The sequence below is a fragment of the Anthonomus grandis genome, chromosome 3 (genome assembly GCF_022605725.1).
Source record: "Anthonomus grandis grandis chromosome 3, icAntGran1.3, whole genome shotgun sequence".
Classification (NCBI taxonomy): Eukaryota; Metazoa; Arthropoda; class Insecta; order Coleoptera; family Curculionidae; genus Anthonomus; species Anthonomus grandis.
Window position 1 is genome coordinate 43314127 of NC_065548.1, and position 21272 is coordinate 43335398.

Here is a 21272-nt window from a genome sequence, read left to right on the forward strand (position 1 = left end):
CGTTGCTTCTTGGTTTGGAATCGGATAAACCTCGGGCCACTTACTAAAGTAATCCATAGCAACAAGAGCATATCGGTTTCCGGAGCTACTAGTAGGAAAGGGTCCTGCTACGTCTATGGCAATTCGTTCAAAGGGTGCACCAACAAGATACTGCATCATCTTTCCTCTTGTCCGGGTTTTTGGGCCCTTGCTTGACGAACACTGCTCACACTGTCGGCACCAGCGTTCAACATCTTGATGACTGTTCAGCCAGTAAAACCGTTCTCTCACTTTTGCCAAGGTCTTACTAACTCCAAAATGTCCCCCGCCGACACCGCCATGAACAGCTTCAAGGACTTCCGGAATACGTTTTCGAGGAAGGACTGTCAGATATGTCTTTTCTTTTCCATCTACGCTCTCCCAGACTCTTTTTAATAATCCATCTTTTATAACCAATGAATTCCATTGAGACCAATAAGCTTTAAGTTCTGGAGATTTGTCAGAAATGTCTTTCCATTCTGGTTTTGAAATTTCTCGAGATTTCAGTTCGTAAATAAGACCAAATACTGGGTCATCACACTGATCTTGGATTAAACTAGCTACATCCCACTCTTTAGAACTGTGAAGGCCAATACGATTACAAGTAAATATCTCTGGATGCTGTTTTGATTCCTTTTTAGAACAATGTTGACATGTTTCAATACAGGGTCTTCTCGATAAAGCATCGGCATTTTGGTGATATGCGCCTTTCCTATGTTCTATTGTAAAGTCATACTCTTGTAATCGTTGAAGCCACCTTGCTATTTGTCCTTCGGGATTTTTAAACTGAAACAGCCATTTCAACGAAGCATGGTCGGTTCTTAGGATAAATCGTTGACCATACAAATATTTATGGAAATGTTCAATAGCTTTTACTGCTGACAATAGCTCTCGTCTGGTGACACAATAGTTTCTTTCTGGTTTTGATAACGTTTTACTGAAATAAGCTATCACGTGCTCGCCATCTTCATATTTTTGTGATAGAACGGCCCCAATTCCAACATTACTCGCATCGGTATCCAAAATAAAAGGTTGTCCAGGAATCGGATATGTTAAAATTGGAGATGTGCATAGTGCTCTTTTTAACCGTTGAAATGCTTCTTCACAGTCTGTTGACCAACTAAATACCATTTTGTCCTCCGTGAGCTTATGTAGAGGCTTTGCAAGATTAGCGAAATTTCTTACAAATCTTCTGTAATAGGTACAAAGGCCCAGAAAGCTTCTTAACTGGTGTTTGTCAGTGGGTCGTGGCCAATTTTCGATTGCCTCTACTTTATCTGGATCAGTCTTGACACCTTTTTCTGATATTACATGGCCAAGGTATCGAACTTCTTTTTGAAATAAGCAACATTTTTTAGGACTTAGCTTCAGGTTGGCCTCTCGCAGTTTAACAAATACCTCTTGAATATTCTTTAAATGATCTTCAAATGTTTTTCCCAGTATGATGACGTCATCCAGATAAACTAAACATGATTCCCAAGTCATTCCACGTAAAACTGTTTCCATAAGTCTCTCAAAGGTAGCTGGAGCATTGCAGAGTCCAAAGGGCATTACTGTAAACTGCCAAAGTCCCGTTCCAGTCGAGAATGCGGTCTTTTCCTTATCTTCTGGATGCATCTTTACCTGCCAGTATCCACTCTTTAGATCGAGTGTTGAGAACCATTGTGAACCTGATAACGTGTCCAGAGTGTCGTCAATTCTTGGTAGGGGATAACTGTCTTTCTTGGTAATGTCATTCAATCGCCGATAGTCTACACAAAATCTAGTGGATCCATCCTTTTTCTTTACTAGCACAACTGGAGATGTCCAAGGACTCTGAGAAGGTTCTATCACTCCTTGTGTCCTCATTTCTTGAAGCATTGAGGAAACTTCTCCTTGTTTAGCTATCGGAATTCTTCGAGGTGCTTGTTTAATTGGAGCATTGTCTCCAGTGTTAATTCGATGCTGCACCAAATCAGTTCTTCCCAGGTCATTATCGTGCAAGGAAAACACATCTTGATTTTCTTCAAGAAGACGTCGCAATTTACTACACTGGTCCATGGTTAAATTGGCAGATGATTTTTCAAATAGGTTTTGTAAACATACAGGAAAAGGTCTGTTTGAATAACGACTTCTATCAGCATTTTTCATGACTGCCACTACTTCAGAGCATACGCCAATGTTCTCTCCTTGTTTCAAGTGTTGATCATATCCTTTTAAATTTACCATTCGAACCAAAACAGTAGATTTCTTCTGCGTAGATAAAGTCTTGGCTGGAAAAATTCCTTTACCATATAGTTTGCATTCTAGGATCGGGATAAAGAGGGGTCTGTTTTACTTTCATCTCTAGTTCTTGGATCTTTTTTTGTACTTGTCCCAATTCTTCTTCTACTGTTGCTTCAAAGTTAGTCATTAATTGTTTCTGATTCTTCTCCAGATCTTCTTTAAGTTGTAAAACTCGTTCCTCTTGTTTTCTGTCTCGTTCCTCCTGCTCCTTTTTAAGATTATTTTTTAAATTAAGTAAGTCATCTTTCATGGTTCGAATCAGGTCTTCATTTTCTTTCTTTAGGTCATCTTTCATGGTCCTTATCAGGTCTTCATTTTCCTTCTTCAGGTCAGATTTAATTGTCTTTAGTAAATCTTCCTGTTTCTTGTCTCGCTCTTCTTGTTTGCGGTCTCGTTCTTCTTGTTCTTCCTTCAGTTTACGGTCTCGTTCTTCTTGTTCTACCTTCTGTTTACGGTCTCGTTCTTCTTGTTCTTTCTTCTGTTTACGGTCTCGTTCTTCTTGTTTGCGGTCTCGTTCTTCTTGTTCTTCCTTCTGTTTACGGTCTCGTTCTTCTTGTTCTACTTTTTGCTCGTCAAACTTCCTTAATAGCAGCTCCATCAATTTCTCGGTCTCCATCTTGGCCTGACTTCTTGTTAAAGGCATCCACTAAAATGAGCTTCCAAATATCCCACTTCTGACACCAATTGTAACGAAATTCGGGAACACACTTTTATTGTCAACGTCAAAAACACTAACCTAACTCGCTTTGACTGTCGTTTAATTGTTTCCAAGGTAAAAACTGACTAAACAATTAAAACTGAATGATTTGTCACGAAGCGCGTCCTTTTTAAAACCCGATGGAACAGTTTCGAAATATTTAGAATTATCTTCATTGTTTTTGCCCAAAGAGACCAATAATTTCAGGAGAATACTGACAGTCAAAGCAAGCAAGTATACAAATTCTAGAAAATTAGAACTACAGGGATTTACAATAATATAACCTAAATAACCTAAATTGGGGCCAAAATGGGGCTCTCAAACAAGATGAACTACTTAAAAACTAAACACTATAGATGAAAATAATAAACCAAACGTAAGTAGAACCCTAAAGAAACCCTACGAATCAACTTTAACTACAGAATACTAACAAAATTGTCCAAAAACTAGCAGAATAATTAACGTATTTACATTTTCATAATATTATGTTAATTATTACTGGCCAACATTAGTCAAAGATGTAACTAATTATATTAACAATTGTAATATCTGCCAAAAGTCCAAATATGAAAGAAATCCGAATCAATTCATATTTCAACCAGTACCAATAGGTTCCAAACCTTTTGAAAGAATCCATATAGATACTCTGTCTATTTCTAAAGAAAAATGTTTAACTGTAATTGACTCTTTTTCCAAATTTGCACAAGTGTACAACATCCCTGGAGTAAATGCAGTTAGTGTTCTAGATGGGCTGTTAACATTTATATCTCATTGCGGACTACCAGAAACTATAGTTTGTGATAACGGTATAGAATTTAATAACAACAACTTTACTGATTTCTGTAAATTGCATAAAATTAAACTTCATTACACTACTCCTAAAAACCCCAATTCAAATAGGTACATTGAACGATTTCATAGCACTTTATTAGAACAAATAAGAATCAAAACTCAACAAAACCCGAAAGAATCTCATAAAATATTCTTTAATTCATTATATTAATACCATACACTCTGCTACTGAATACACACCCTTCGAAATCGTATCAGGCCATTTCAATTCAAAAGATCCTTTCGATGTGAAAGAAAAAAAATATAGTTTCAAAATATGTTCAAACCCATAAAGACAACCTTAAAGACAAGTATAAATAAATCAATGAAAAGATACAAGAAAAGAAAAATAAAAAATTAGAAAAAATAAATTCTAAACCTGCAGAACCCATAAACATTTCTGTAGATGATAATATTTATCACAAAGAATTACCCCGTGACAAATTAGCGCCAAGATATGTAAGAATTGACCCTATAGCACAAACTACTAATAAAGTAAAGACAAATACTTCAAAATATTCAAAACATAATATTAAGAGGCGCAAGAAATAATAATTATTTTTCTTTATTTGTTTCAGATGAGAATACTTCTCATTTTTTCCTTTATTCTTAATCCTTATCACTAATGGTTCAATTCAAGAATTATCTAATCCAATTTTACCACTTAGTTTACAACCTAGTAGAATAATACTTAGCAAACATACAAATGTAAGTTATTTGAATTTTTCGGAATTATTAGAAATTCGAGACAATCTAGCCTATCATCTTGGTTTCATTACAAGAAAGAATAATATTGGGAATCACACTATTAATTCAATAAAACAAGCTGAAACATTACTGCTTTATGTAAATAATACTTTACAAATACTTTATCGAAAATTAAGATCCAAACGTGGATTACTTAACTTGGGAGGAAGAATTTCGAAATGGTTATTTGGCACACTAGATGCTGATGACGGCGAACGAATAAACTCTATTCTTGAACATCTTAATAAAAATAATAATATATTGCAAGATTCCATAAATGAAGAAATAACAATGGCAAAAGATATAATTATTAAAACTAATAATTCTCTTTCTCAAATTAAGTCAAACTTGAAAATTATTGGCGACATAATTAATAGCTTCTCAGTCGAGCTTAACGATATTAATACCTTAGATTTACTTATTAATTCATTGTTGACCTTTTTTATTCAGTTAAATCAAATAACGAATGCAATAACATTTGCTAAGCTTAATAAAGTTCATCCTACTTTCTTAACGTTACAAAACCTAAACTATTTAATCCTACAAACAAAGTCGATCTATTCTACTAATCAAGTTGCTCAATTTAAGAATCATTATAGCTACTATTCATTTTTAGGAATTCAGTTAGTATTTAAAAATGATAAAATAATATTTTTAATACACTTTCCTATTTTAATGGATAACTCTTTTAAAACATATTTTGTTTATCCAATCCCTATTGATAATAAAATTATTATACCACCTAAACCTTACCTTGTCCTAAACGAGAGAAATGAATTTTACCAATATCAAAAAAACGCCATGTGAAGAAGTCTAAAATACCTTCTATTGCAAAAACAAACTACGAGCTGATGAAGATTGTATTGTTGATATTATACAAAGAAACCAACCTCAGAACTGTACAACTGTCTCGATCCACTTGAAGAAAGCTATAGCCAATCAAGTGACTCCACATTCAGTACTACTAACCACCCCTACAAAAATCCTTGTGATAGAAGATTGCTCCATTGAAGAACGTCAGAGTTAAACCCTGGAAGTTATTTGATTACTATTCCTACCAAATGTCACTTTATCATCAATAATGAAAAGTTTGTTGCTGGAACTGAAGAAATATCACCAGCCCTAGTAATTCGACTATCCAAATTAGATCTTTCTCTTCTGCCAGAGCATTACGAAACATTGAAACTAACGAATCTGGACTTGGAAGAAATCAATCACCTAGCTGCTAAAATCAAATCACAGCATGAAGTGAAACTTATGGACTCGATTGCTCGAACACCGCCCCTTTGGGTCCACACTGTGATATATCTTGTGGTCTCAGTCCTCATTCTTTTGGTAGTAACATGGTACTATCGAACATGCTACCCATATCCAATTTGGTTTATCCGCCGACAGAGAAAAAACCAAGAAGATGTCGAACTTGATGATCAGTCCAGGCCACCTTAGCCAACCATTCCAACCCTAAGGTTCCATCTCAGTTGGGAGGAGTTACATCCTGTACATAATATGCCCAGGTACGCCACTGGAAGCAATGTAACTGACTGATAAAGATGGGGTTAAATGAAACTATTATCAATTTCGTAAATAATCTTTTATACCGATTCTTATCTTGTAAATATTATACCATTGTAAACGACGTAATTTACTGATAAAAATGGGTTTAAATGCAACTATTATCCATTTCATAAATAATCTTTTATACCGATTCTGATCTTGTAAATGATAATTAATGACATTTAACTTAATAAGACCTCTACCGTGTTTTATCAAACTCAACATTTTTATCGTTAATTATCATATTTAATTTCCGAGTATGTAAAACACCGTATTTTATCTTTTTATAAATCTGCTAAGAACTAAATATTCCCGTAGTTTATCAAGCATTTTTAGTATATAAGATTAATGATTATAACATGTAGTGTCTTAGATTCTCGATAGTCACCTGCTGTTCTTGATTGTCTCTTTAAGTTATAATAAAACTTCTAAAAATCAAGTATTAGAGTGATTTATTTGGGGCTAAGTCCAAGTTAGTTTCGAACCTTAAATATAATTCACCGCCGGAAATAACCGACAGTCGGCGATTTCATGGTGTAGCGAAGATGGTATATATATTCCTAATTATAATTTTTCCTACTTCTCCGGGTCATTCGGGTTCCGCCGCCGAGAGTTGCGGGTAGGAGGACTAGGAGGGGGATCGGAATTGGTCCTACTCGGAATTTGTCCTACGTACGAATCCGGCCGAACGGTTAAAAACAGTGTTGTCAGAACTTTAAAATATTCTTAGCAATGTGACCGAAATTCAGTATTCAGTTCAGGGAGGGGGATACTGTGTGATATTGAATGTGATACCAACTATACAACAACTACAACGAATAAGGCCGTTCAACCTAGAACTTATTGTTGTGTGTGTTGCAAAGATGGAAGGATTTGGTAATCAAAGATTTTTTGATCAAGAATTTATTAATGAAGCCAGAAGGTATGAAACTTTTAATAAAATTTAAATTTAAAATTAAATCAGTTTTATACCTATACAAATTATTATAAAATAGACAATATACGAGGAAAATCGAAGTTTTATGACCAATATGCTTTATGCCAACCTAACTCGCCCTAACTTTGTGTTATCAAATGATAACGACTGGACGTCAATTTAAGCATTATCAAAATTAATTGGCTTATACACAACGCCTGGTGACTTGGGTTGGCCCAAGGTTGGGTCAGGTTTTGAATATTTTAAGGAAATAGAGAATATTGGTCATAAAACTTAGCTATTAACAGTTGCGACACAGACAATCCATCGCATCGGTCGCTATTTAGGCGCCGAAATTCGTAAATACGACGTTGTCCAATATAAATGCCTCCTATCCTTGCTTCTATTTCTATATCGAAATACAAACCCAGGATTTTCAAGAAAAAGCCGAACCGTTCCGATCGACCGTAGGACAAAATCTGAGTAGGACTAATTCCGCCTTCTCGACTAGGAGCGTAGCCGATCGATAGTTCTAGCCTGGACACTTATCCCCGCTTCCATCGATACCTCACAACAGAAGCCGAAATCATGCGAGGCGACGACCGCATCGCGATGGCAAAAATTCCGCGCTGGGGCACATATTTTGCGTTGATTCAAAATAATATTTTACTGCAGTTATTATTGTAGTTTATAGTAAGATTACGCATTAAAAATTTTAAACTACCAAACTATTTTGATACTCGCTTTGAGTTTTAAAAAGAGTAAAAATTCAATAATAAAAATGTAAAATATTAGGTCCCGCGGTATTTCCACTTAGGGTAGAAACATAGTGGAGCGGCGAGTCAAGAGTCAAGCGGCGAGTCAAGCGGCGCGTTTTAAAATCTTCCATACAATCAAGTTGATGCGCACATAGTGAGGCGGCGAGCAGTGCTGCATGCATCGACATGAATCTTGACTCATCGCTCGTGAAATCACCAACGATTTCTTTGAAGCGCTGCTCCAGTCGATTTGGGGCTTCCATTGCAGGTGGTACGGCGTGTTTGTTGTTTTTTGTTCTGGTTTTTATAATAGATTAAACAACATGAACGTGGAGTTGTTTATTCTGTCAATAAGGAATCGAGAACCTATATGGAATCAGCAGCTGAATGACCATCACAAACATTATACATTGGACAAACTATGGAAAGAAGTAGGTGAAGAAAATAATTGTACAGGTACGTTTGTGTATACTAGGTAGGGCAATAAACAATTTTCTACTAATGTAATACTTCTAAATATTTATTATTTATATACAAAAAATAAAATAAATTGTTGACCTAAAGGTAACTTTACAAAAGAAAAAATGTTTAGATTTGTTTTATAGGTTTTCCAAAAACGTTTTTCTGATTGTTTACACAACGAACCGTTTTTTTAACGAATGTTTCTTTAGTCTCTTGAGAAATGAATCATATTCTCATTAAAATATCGTGTGAATGTGTCCCGCACCAAAAGAGCATCACTTGATTGGCGTTCTCTTCGACGTCGTCCTATTGGTACTTCAATGTTCTTGGGTTCAACTGTTTGAACCTCTGTTGAATGCCTCTCAAATCCCTCCTTATCTATGATAGTGTTTTGAAGAACACACATACATTTTACTATTATGTCTACAGTTTGATGATCAGTTTCAATACTTTTAGACAAAAGTCTCATTTAGAGAACATGATTCCAAACGTACACTCTATACTTTTTCGAGCGTGCCTTTTATTGAAGACCATTTTTTCATCATTGAGATTCTCTACGTTGTGAGGTGTCAGAACACTCACAGATAAGGGAAAGGCTTCATCTGCGAGAAATACCAATGGCGTCGTAAAATTAGTTCCAGGCAAACAAGCATCATCCGGAATATCAACTTGATTGTTTTTTATCATGTGATAAAAGTCACAGGAAGCAAAAGTGGCTCCATCACTTTGCTTGCCAAACCCACCAACATCTATTACATGAAATCTATATTTTGCATCACAAACTCCTAGCAAAACAATGGAGTAGAACTTTTTGTAATTGGAAAACATCGTGCCTGAATGTGGTGGGCACGAAATTCTTACATGGTTTCCATCGATGCATCCCATGCAATTTGGAAAATTCCACAAGTGACTGAATTCCTTGCTTGTCTGAGCAAAGATTTCTTTTGAAGGATGTTGCATATGTAGGGGTTGCAAAACATTCCATAGAACATTAACGGTTTCTTTCACTATCCTGCTAACTGTAGAAGCTCCAACACGAAATGAGAATGATAAACTTTTGAATGAAGAACCAGTTGCCAAGTATCTGCAATAAAATATCATATTATGTAATTTTCAGTAATATTTAATATCATGTTTAAATTTAATTCTTAGTTTCTCTTCTTTCAGTTAAAGAAGCTCAAAGCAAATGGAAATCGCTACGGGACTATTACAGGAAGGAAGTAAGAAAAATGCAAGAGGAAATATCGGGATCCAGCTCTGATTCTGTGTATAAATCTAATTGGCCATATTTTTTATTGTTAGACTTTATGAGGTCTCAATTCAAGACTAGGCCTACATCTGGAAATATAAAGAGAAACTGTGAAAGTGGGCAGGAGCAGACTGAAAAAACATTTCTTGAAGAGCCAACTGGTAACGACGAGAATGTTGTGGAAGAAAACGGGACAGAAGATCTAAATAAAAGTAATGAGGGGAGCGTCGGTGGCAATGTCAGTGTCACAGGTTCATCAACTTCCACAGACAAAATTACAAAGGAAGGTCTTGTCCACCCAAACAATTTCAATAAGAGGAGGGCACAAAGTCAGGACTTAAAGAAATTGATACAGATCGAAGAAAAGAAGATGGCGATGTTAGAAGAAAAGCGGACAAGACGAGCAGAAGAAAAGCCAGATGATGACATGCTGTTTTTTCAAAGTCTTTTGCCTCACATACAAAAAATCAATGGAGCCGATAAACTTTTTTTTCGAAATGATGTTCAAAATTTAGTGCTGAAATATGCGTACAAAAAGGACGTTTCTAGACCGTCTACGGGTAGTTGTGGTTCCACTCGTCAATCATTTCTGTCTACAGGCATTTCTCTTCCACCTTCCAGAAGTCAATAACACCTCAGGACAATAACATCCTAGATCTGGATCAGTGGTCTCGTGGTTATGACTACTCATATGATAGAACTTAAGTTTTTATAAAACAATCTCTAGTTTTATCTTTTGTACTGCGTAACCCATATTTATTTCAATATTAGCCATTAAAATGTGTTACAATTTTTTATTATCTAGTCACTTTCTTACCTCAATGTTATAACCAGCTTCTCCTCAGGTTCAATAGGCTGCTTGACGAAATTGGTGAATTTTGTTACGATTTCAGGTTGTATGAGATCTAAAATATACACAAAGGTACTGTGCTCCATCCTGGTGTATTGAAAAAACCGACCAGGGTACTCCTTTAGTTGTGGAAATAGGTTATGGTATTCGCCTAATGTATGACGTTCTTGGTTCAATGGATGAACAGTATAACTTCTAACACCTTTAAGACATAACACTTTAAGAGCACTATTTTCCAACAAGTAATCTTCACTGTCAGACAGCATTTTGCTGACTGAATTCATGACATGAAGCCCTCTTCGCAGCAGTTCTCGCCGCTCTACTATGTACATGTGAAAGCGACGCTTGCATCTTGAATTAAAAACGCGCCGCTTGACTCTTGACTCGCCGCTCCACTATGTTTCTACCCTTAGTCGTCCCACTGTACGGCGTGCGCCACCAAATCTCGGCTTCAATTTTGACGCCACGAAACCAGTGTCACGGCTAGTACTATCGATCGGCTACGCTAGGAGGCGGGTACCATTGTATATGGAAACAGTGTTGCCAGGTCTACTGTTTTTGCAGTAGATCTACAAGATAAACATACTCTGTAATTTGTATTCAATACTTCTAACAGATGGCGCAACAATACTTCTAACAGATTCCCTCGTGGCTTATTTTGGGGTTTACCGTATACCATTTTCTATTTCTTTGTTGCTTATTTATCTGGAATTCAGATGTTGAACCCGTGAATTGCGTTAGAGGTACCTAGCAAAATTTACGTTTTTTATCGAGACAGATGCCTAATTATATTATTATTATTATATACAGTAAAGTAGGTAGTATTGTCGTTAAATTATTGTTTATTATACTTAATAAGTTAGTATATTGACTGTGCATTGTCAAAAAATGTACCAAAAGTCATCCGAATTATCAGACTCGGATTTTTTTTTTTAATTTAATATTTTTTTTTAGAGGTGACCATTAGGTACTTACCTATGTATGTATTATTACCCAAGTCATTTCATGTTTTATTTGTATAAAATATTTGCACCTACTCATTAATTTTGTGAGAAAATAAATGAGTATTTTTTTAATATTTGCACTAGGTAGGTACTCATTAATTTATTGAGAAAATTAATGAGTTATTATTTTAATAGAATAAAACAATTTTTAAAACCTACTGTTTTTTTATTAATTTTAATCTACTGCTTAACCTTAAAACCGATCACCAGCCATTTTGAAATGAACACTGCCTGTTTATTTCAAAATGGCTGAAACGGCTGGCTACCGCCAAGAAGGAGAGCGAAGCACGCGACCATTATAATCACTTCTTTACTTCTATCGTTTGTAATAATAATTGTGTGTAGGTATGTGAGCATTTCCTCGAATTTAGGCGGTATCCCAGGCGTCAGGGACATTTTACTTCAGGCCATTTGTATAGTGTAGTTATTACTGTTATTAGGTTACACTCATGATGAGTAATAGTATCATGGGTTACACTCAAGATTTTATTCAATTGGCAAGTTTATAGTTAGTATTTATGAGCCTTAGTCTTTCCGACTTTTTATTAGTTTTATAGTTAATTTTAAGATGTAGGTAATTCATGACAGTGAGCTTTTTAATTGAGCTTTATAAACATATTTTTTAAGAAAGAAAGAGTAAAGATAAAAAGTTTGAAAGTGTTTTATTTGTTTGAAAGTTGATCCAATCTCATCTATACCATTCTTTATTTATCTGGGTATATCATACTAATCATTGAAAAGTCTAGGAATAGTACAAGTACTTTAAAATAAAAACAAAAAAATTAAAAAGTCGTTTTTTCTTCGAAAAACAGGCCGCAATTCATTTAACAGAAGGGTAAATCGGTCTCCATGGCAACGAGTAAATAAGGAAAACGCATAAACCTGGCCGAAATAATGCTTGGGAAAGGGTTCCGATTTTCTTAAAAATATGAACCAAATCAATTTAAGGGTTCAAATAAAGGCTTGAACGTTCATGACAATGCTTTAAACTGTAATATTTATACATCGTAAAAGTTCAAAACTCCTTTTATGGTAGTACAGTTAATGTCATGTCAAAATTCCAAATTACCGTATTTACTATTCTTCACCCTGTAAATCGATAAGTAGGCATTTTATTATGTTTATTCAAGTTTTTTTCAAACGTTTGCATTAAACTAATTTTTTTATCGAAAACGGAGGGAGATACGAAAAACACCCAAGAGTTGAAACAATTCCATCTTTAGTTGCGTCATCCAAAAAATGTACAGGAGGTTCAAAAAATCTACTAGGTGCTATTTTTTGTACAAAAAACCTAACCCGCTTACCCCGTGGGCACGTCCCTGGAATAACAAATCAACTGTCATATGTCAAAAAGATACATATGGTATATATATATACACTATCGGACAAAAGTAGAGAAACTTCTAAAAATTCTTTGATTTACGGAAACCATGTATTTAAATTAAATATTTACTACAAATATTGTAGTTCTCAACAACTGCGTTTTTTTACCGCATTTTACATGCCTCTTATCAGTTGTTTATTTACAATAAAAGAATTCAAATATTTTCGGATGGACATAAGTAGAGAAACCTAAATATCAATCGTCCAAATTTAGTATTTAGTTCGCTTTACGTGAGTTCTGTTGATAGTTTTGCATAGTTTTTTTAATCAACATGCCTCGCGGAAGATATTTGTCTGAAGACCTTCGTAGAAAAATAGTTGATGCACACAAGAGTGGTATACGACAAGTGGACATTAGTAAAACGCTTAATTTGCATAAGTCCGTTGTTAGCAAGACAATTTCTAATTTTAAAACACGAAATTCAACAAAAAGCATTAAAAAAAGTGGCCGCCCAAGAAAAACAACCAAACACATGGAAATGATGATAAAAAGAATTGCCCAGTCTGATCCTCACAAATCAGCAAATGAAATTTTAAGTGAATTACCTGGTGTTAATGTTAGTTCTAAGACCATACAAAGACGACTGACGGAAGGAGGATTATTTAGTAGAAGAGCCGCTAAAAAGCCGTTTATTAGCAAGAAGAATCAGAAGGCCCGACTCAACTTTGCACAAAAATATTTGCATTGGACAACCAACGACTGGAAAAAAGTTCTTTTTACTGATGAAAGTAAGTTCAATTTGTTTGGGTCCGATGGAATCTCATGGGTACATCGACCACAAGGCAAAAGATTCGATCCAAGATATACACAGCCTACGGTAAAGCATGGTGGTGGCTCCTGCATGGTATGGGGTTGCTTCTCTGGGTTCGGTACAGGACCATTACACATCTTGATTTGTGTATTTAGACATCCTACAAAATGTAATGCTACCCTTTGCTGAGGATAATTTACCTTTGACTTGGATATTCCTACAAGATAACGACCCCAAACATAAATCAAAGGTTGTCAAAGATTGGTTTTTATCGGAAAATATTAGGGTTATGGACTTTCCTGCGCAAAGTCCCGATCTTAACCCGATTGAAAACCTCTGGGAGGAACTAGACCGGCGTGTAAGGCAACATCAGATCAGTAATAAAAATGATCTTATAAAAGTTTGACAAGATTCCTGGAATTCTATTGTAGAGGAAACCATTATGAAACTGTTGGAATCCATGCCAAATCGATGCCGCGAGGTGATTGCCAATAAGGGATACTCTACTTACTATTAATTTTTCTAAGATAGAAATAAGAAATAACTTGTACTTTTGGAATAAAATTTAGTTTCTCTACTTTTGTCTCATAAATATTTTGTTTAATTAAATTAAATCTTAGGATTTTCTTCTACAATTTATTTTACTTTATACAAATTAAGTCTTAACAATTATTGTTGATTTTCATTATGTGTAGAACTGCATTAGTTTTGAAGTATTCAAATAAAACGCAAATTTAAAAAGTTTCTCTAATATATATATATATATATATACCATATATATATATATACAGGGTGATTCATTAATATTGCACGAAAATGAAATGCCGGTTTTTTTGGGTTAAATTATGACGAAAAGTTCCTATAAACATATGTCCGAAAGTGCTTCGTTGCCGAGATACAGGGTGTTCAAATTTTCTTAAAAAATCGATTTTTTATTAATATCTAAGAAATGCCTTTGCTGTTTGCAATGTCATTCACACCATTTCTGGATATCTTAATGATGTATCTTTTTGACATATGACAGTTGATTTGTTATTCCAGGGACGTGCCACGGGGTAAGCGGGTTAGGTTTTTTGTACAAAAAATAGCACCTAGTAGATTTTTTGAACCTCCTGTACATTTTTTGGATGACGCAACTAAAGATGGAATTGTTTCAACTCTTGGGTGTTTTTCGTATCTCCCTCCGTTTTCGATAAAAAAATTAAGAATTGCTTTTTTGCATCCCTCTGTAAAAATACAAGTAAATGCTTTTAAATCACGCGAAAGCAAAGAAATAATTTTCTTCCTAAAATGTAATACTTACCTATTCATAGTGTCGAATATCAAGTACAGCATTAACAACTGCTGATCTAAAAAATACTGCGGAATGTTGAAATTGTAAATACGTATTAAACAAAATTTAGTAAATACTATTATCGTTTTAGTTTTTGTCGCATTCTTTTCGTTGCTTTGAAAATGCAATAAATAAAATACCAGTTCATTTAACATTACTAGGTGTGGCTCAGTGATAAGGTGTTGTTTTTTTCCTGTCAAGTAGACAATTTCCTCATTTTTGTCTAAAATGGAGTACACTTATAGTGAAATGTGCGATATGCACTTTGTGTATGGTCTTGCTAATGGTAATTCACAAGCAGCGAGGCGTATTTACGCGGACAAATACCCTAACCGAGTACTTCCTCATAGTCAAATGTTTACTCGCCTCCATCAACGTCTCAGAGAAAGTGGAAGTTTTAAAAAACTTACAGTCGACAATGGACGACCCCGCACAGTTGCAACCGCAGAAGCTGAAGAAGCAGTGCTCCACGAAATCGAGGATAATCCTTCAACGAGTACAAGACAGATTGCTGCCACTTTAAACATTAGTCAGCCAACAGTGTTTAGAATACTGAAAAATCAGCTTTTGTACCCGTATCACATCCAGCGGGTACAAGCACTTTTGCCAGACGACTATCCTCATAGAGTGGCTTTCTGTCGATGGTTACAACAAAACATTGTAGAAAATCCTCCTTTTTTATCAAAAATACTTTTCACGGACGAAGCTAATTTCTCCAGGAATTCGATAATGAATTTCCATAATAATCACATTTGGGCAGATGAAAATCCACATGGAATAAGTGAAAGTCGCCATCAACACCAATTTTCACTGAATGTTTGGGTTGGAATCATTGAAGACCACTTAATTGGTCCTTTCTTTTTGCAACAAAGGTTAAGTGGAGAAGTGTATCGGCGTTTTCTTCAAGAGGAGTTGACAACACTATTAGAAAACGTCCCGCTTGACTTAAGGTACCAAATGTTTTTCATGCATGATGGCGCTCCGGCGCATTTCAGCTTAATTGCTCGACAGTATTTAGATAGAGTATATTCCAATCGTTGGATAGGTCGTGGAGGTATACAACCCTGGCCTGCGCGATCTCCCGATCTAAATCCAATAGACTTTTTCCTCTGGGGCCACCTCAAGCAATTAGTTTATACCACCCCCATCGAAAATGTTGAAGAATTAAGAAATCGTATTATTGCAAATTGCGATATTATTCGAAACACGCCAGGGATCTTTGAACGTGTTCGCCAGTCAATGCGTCGCAGGACAGACGCATGCATTGCAGTTGGAGGAACCCATTTTGAACAACTCTTATAGCGTACGTTTCTTAGTCCATAGCTTTTCATTACCTTCATCAATTTACTAATGTTTATTCTAAGAATTTAATTAATGTACCTAAGTTTAATTAAAACTATTTTTCAACAGGTAGTACAGTTAATGTCATGTCAAAATTCCAAATTACCGTATTTACTATTCTTCGCCCTGTAAATCGATAAGTAGGCATTTTATTATGTTTATTCAAGTTTTTTCAAACGTTTGCATTAAACTAATTTTTTTATCGAAAACGGAGGGAGATACGAAAAACACCCAAGAGTTGAAACAATTCCATCTTTAGTTGCGTCATCCAAAAAATGTACAGGAGGTTCAAAAAATCTACTAGATGCTATTTTTTGTACAAAAAACCTAACCCGCTTACCCCGTGGGCACGTCCCTGGAATAACAAATCAACTGTCATATGTCAAAAAGATACATCATTAAGATATCCAGAAATGGTGTGAATGACATTGCAAACAGCAAAGGCATTTCTTAGATATTAATAAAAAATCGATTTTTTAAGAAAATTTGAACACCCTGTATCTCGGAAACGAAGCACTTTCGGACATATGTTTATAGGAACTTTTCGTCATAATTTAACCCAAAAAAACCGGCATTTCATTTTCGTGCAATATTAATGAATCACCCTGTATATATATATATATATATATATATATATATATATATATATATATATATATATATATATATATATATATATATATATATATATATACACACAACCGCAATGTCTAGGGATAATTTAGAATTTTCTTAATTTTTTTTTAATTTGTTAAAATTTTATTTACTTGCTATAAATATAAAAATATCTAGACTTTATCCTTATTTTAGACTGCTTAAACCACACTGTACATTTTTCTACTTAATTTATTTATCTCAAATAAATAAACAAATACACATATCGTTATTTATTGTCTTGAATTCTTTTACCAAAAAAAAGTGTTTGCGTTTTTTTGGAAAAAAGTTTGTTCATAGAGCTCAGTATAGTTCTTGCTAACCATGCAGCGCAGACATTTAACGAGAGAAGAAATGATACGAGCGGTGGGCCTTTTAGATGGTGGTATGACGCAAGCACAGGTTGCAGTGAACATGGGCACTACTCAAAGCGTAATTTCACGCTTATATGCACGGTATCGAGAAGAAGGCGATGTGGCGGAAAGGCATAGAGGTCGCTTACGTATTACAACCCCTCTACAGGACCGCTTTTTACACTTAAATGCTCGAAGACGCCCCACTGTAACAGCACCAGAATTGCAAATCATGCTACAGCAAGTGCATAACGTTGAGGTTTCAGCCGATACTGTACGCCGACGTTTGCATGAAAACAACCTACGTAGTCGTCGGCCTTTAAGGGTGCAACCGTTGTCCTGGGGTAATCGAGGAGTACGACTTTTGTGGGCGGAAGAACATTTGTTGTGGCAAAATGAAAGTTGGGCAAATGTGCTGTTCACTGATGAGTCTCGGTTTGGAATTTACCCCGACTCAAGAAGAGTTCGCATGTGGAGAGAGCCTGGAAACGCAAACCGCCTGTGCAATGTCCAGGAAGTGCATTCTTTTCGTGGCGGAACCATCATGGTTTGGGGAGGCATTAGTATTGGAGGAAGAACAGACCTCATTTTATTAGAAAACTTTTTAACTGGCAGATTATACGTGGATCAGATACTGGCACCTGTTGTTATTCCGTATGCAGCAGCAATTGGTCAAACCTTTGTTTACATGCACGACAATGCCAGACCACACACTTCAAGGGTTGCTAGAGAGTTTCTAGAAATGAATAATATCGATGTCTTACCATAGCCACCTCAATCCCCGGACCTAAACCCCATTGAACACATGTGGGATATGCTTCAAAGAAGAGTTCTTCGTATGGAAAGACCAAGAGACAATAGAAGAACTTTGTTTCTGACACTTCAAGAAGCCTGGAATGAGATACCCCAAGATGATATTGATCATTTAATTCTAAGCATGCCCAGACGATGTCAAGCAGTTGTGAACAGTCGTGGAGGTCATACAAGTTATTGAATATTGTTTTTGTTTATTTTTTGTTAATTTAAAATTAAGAATTAAATTTTTGTAAAACCTAGTTTCTCAACAACTTTAATTTTTTTGCATTTTTTTAGAAAAAATATAAATTATTTAAAATTTTTTGGGTTTTTTTATTACCTTATAAACTACTCTTAAACTTGCAAATAAATTTAAAAAAAAAGATCATATTAAAAAATATATATACAAATTTATTCAAAATATCCCTAGACATTGCGGTTGTGTGTATATATATGTATATTATATACAGGGTGTCCCAAAATTAGTGGACGAAACGCGAACCCTGTATTCTTTGGTCAAAAATAACCTCACTTTTTCCTATAAACATATATCGGCAAACGCCCCTCAAGGGAGCTACGCCCCTTTTAAAGGGGGCACCTGAAGATGGTTTTTTCCACTTATTTTCAAAACGGGTAAATATAAAAATTTTAAATTTTGGTATTCTCCCAATTTTGATATGCTGAATTTAGTTGTCAATTTTCATTATTTAGTCAGGTGCGTATCATTTAGGGGGTAAGCCTAAAAAAATACCTAAAAAAAATTGTGTGCAAAGTTTTTGTTTTTTTTTCTTTAAATTTTAAAAATTTGAAGCTTTTTACGTAAAAAAGTACCTCTTGGTCAATAACGCTAGGAATTACCATTTTCGAGAAAAACGCATTTAAAAATAACGCTGCATAGTATTATTAATAACAATTTTTATTAAAACTCAATAGCACGCTTCAAAAGTAAATTGACAAATAAAATTGCAAACAGATAAAATGTATATATAGTATATATATTATATATATATATATATATATATATATATATATATATATATAATATATATACACACAACCAAACTTATATGGAATCACCTTGTATTAATACGAAATATTTTAGTAAGATATTTTTTGTTGCAAGCAATAAAAAAGTACAAGTATTTACTCTCAAGGACAGGCAGATTAATAATAAATAATAATGTTTTACCTAGCAGTGTCGATTTTACTGTTTCACTTGCAAGTCGCATCAAATTTATAATTTATTTACTTTTGAAAACTAAACAAGAATGCCATACATTGGGCTATCGGAAGTTCAGAGGGGAAGAATTATTGCTCTGGCAGAACAAGGCATGTCACAAAGGCAGATAGCTAGAACGGTGGGGGTTATACAAGGTGTTGTTTCAAAAACATATTCAAGATTTCTGGAATTGGGAACCTTAAAAAACAGACCAAGGAGAAGTCGTGAAAGAGCAACTACTGAAGGGCAGGATCGCTTTTTAGCTCAAATAGCAAGAAGAAATCCCACAACATCTCATCCAGAGCTTCAAAGGCAACTTTTACAAGCTACGGGTGTGAGTGTTTCTGTCGAAACTATTAAAAGAAGACTTCGCGCTCGGGAATTATTTAGCAGAAGACAGTTAAGGGTTCCAGAACTTTCAAGGCAACATAAAATTGACCGTTTAAATTGGTGTTTGGAGCATGAAAATTGGGATATTGAAAATTGGAAAAATGTCTTATGTTCGGATGAAACCAGAATAGGACTACGATCCGATGACCGGCAGATTCGCATTTTAAGAGGTAGAGGGAGACAAGCTAGACTTCGTGCTGCCAAACCTATCCCGAAATACAAAGGAGGTACTGTAATGTTTTGGGGTGGAATTATGATTGGTGAAAGAACTCCTTTAATTCCAATTCGACAAACCCTAACAGGTCAAAGGTATGTAGATTTGGTATTGCAACCTGTAGTTAGGCTCTGGCGAGGTGGTTTTGGCAATTTTTTTTTATTTATGCAAGATAATGCCCCTCCACATACCAGCAGAGTTGCAAAATGTTTCTTAGAAACGGAAGGTATTGCCGTTTTAGAGTGGCCTTCTTGCTCACCGGATCTTAATCCTATAGAGCACTTATGGGATAAGATAAAAAGAAAGATTAGAGCTCGCCAGAATGCTCCTGGTAACACTGAGCAACTTATTCAAGCGGTTTTGGAGGAATGGACAAATGTTCCCCAAGAAGACATTGACAATTTGATAAATAGCACGCCTCGTCGAATTCGTGCTTGCATCGATGCTAGAGGTGGCAATACTGATTATTAACATTTAATTTTAAATTAACTTTTTTGTTGAATTGTCATATTCAGAAAAATCATTTTTATAGAAATCTACACTTTTTGTTTTTTGTTTTATTATTGTGAAAATTGTAATCAGTTTTATTATTTTTTTTTAATAAACTTGGTTTTGAAAAAGTGCCCTTTAATCCTCAATGACTATTTTTTTAAATAAATTCCATTTTGCGAAATTACTGGGTGATTCCATATAAGTTTGGTTGTGTGTATATATATATACAGGGTGTCAATTTGAAAACTTCCCACCCCTATTATCTCGAAACGGGTTAGGTTTTTATAAAATCGCTAGGACACGTCCATTTTATTATCGAGGGGGAACAATTTTTATGCAGAAATCACTTCGCCTCTTTCAACCCCCTACCCCCCAGAACCTCCCTCTCAAAAATCTTAAATGGCAATAGGGGTTGAGTGATACCTCATTTGAAAGAACTTTTTATTCTCTACATTTTGGCACCTTATTTTTTAAATTTGAGTGCTGCGTTGCCAAGTTAGGGTTATTTAAACATTGTTAAATTACTTATTATTAAACATTATTCCTGTAAGTGTTTTAAATACGTTGAAGCTATGATTTCTATTGGAACGTGTTTGACCATAAAGCGAACCGGTGCATTTCTCACTGAAAGTGTTTATCAATCCGACAAATTCTTTTGGTCATGAAAGATAAACATTTAATTTTTTTTCTTTTTTGTTTATTTTCGTTTGCAATGCAATTCGTCTCAATACAGTTCGATGATATGATCCGAAATTTAAAATAGTATTTAGTGAACTTTCCTACCAGTCAATGTCACTAGGTATTTAAATCAGTTAAAATTTATTTCGATAATTTGTGTGTTATTGTTAGTTACTATGGTATACACGCTTAGGCAAAGAATTGAAATGATTTTTATTTATGGCGAGCAAGGAAGATGCGCAAGAAGAACGGCAGAAGTTTTTAATAATAGAAATACTAATTGTAATGTAAGTCACAGATACATTTTGGACGTAGTA

The 21272-nt window shown here is 34.9% G+C and overlaps 1 protein-coding gene across 2 annotated transcripts; it reads right to left on the minus strand.

The window, feature by feature from the left end:
• Window positions 1–8290: 8290 nt before the first annotated feature.
• On the minus strand, window positions 8291–16775 carry LOC126734133 (uncharacterized). 2 transcript variants are annotated; one of them, XM_050437665.1, is made up of 3 exons: window positions 16488–16775; window positions 10315–12642; window positions 8291–9332 (listed from the first exon to the last, which is right to left on the minus strand). In XM_050437665.1, the coding sequence occupies exons 2-3, from the start codon at window positions 10677–10679 to the stop codon at window positions 8714–8716; spliced, it is 984 nt and encodes a 327-aa protein (XP_050293622.1). In that variant the 5' UTR covers window positions 10680–12642; window positions 16488–16775; the 3' UTR covers window positions 8291–8713. The 2 variants fall into 2 exon arrangements, with proteins under 2 accessions (XP_050293622.1, XP_050293623.1); XM_050437666.1 differs by lacking the exon at window positions 16488–16775 and having other exon boundaries at window positions 10315–14562.
• Window positions 16776–21272: the final 4497 nt, after the last annotated feature.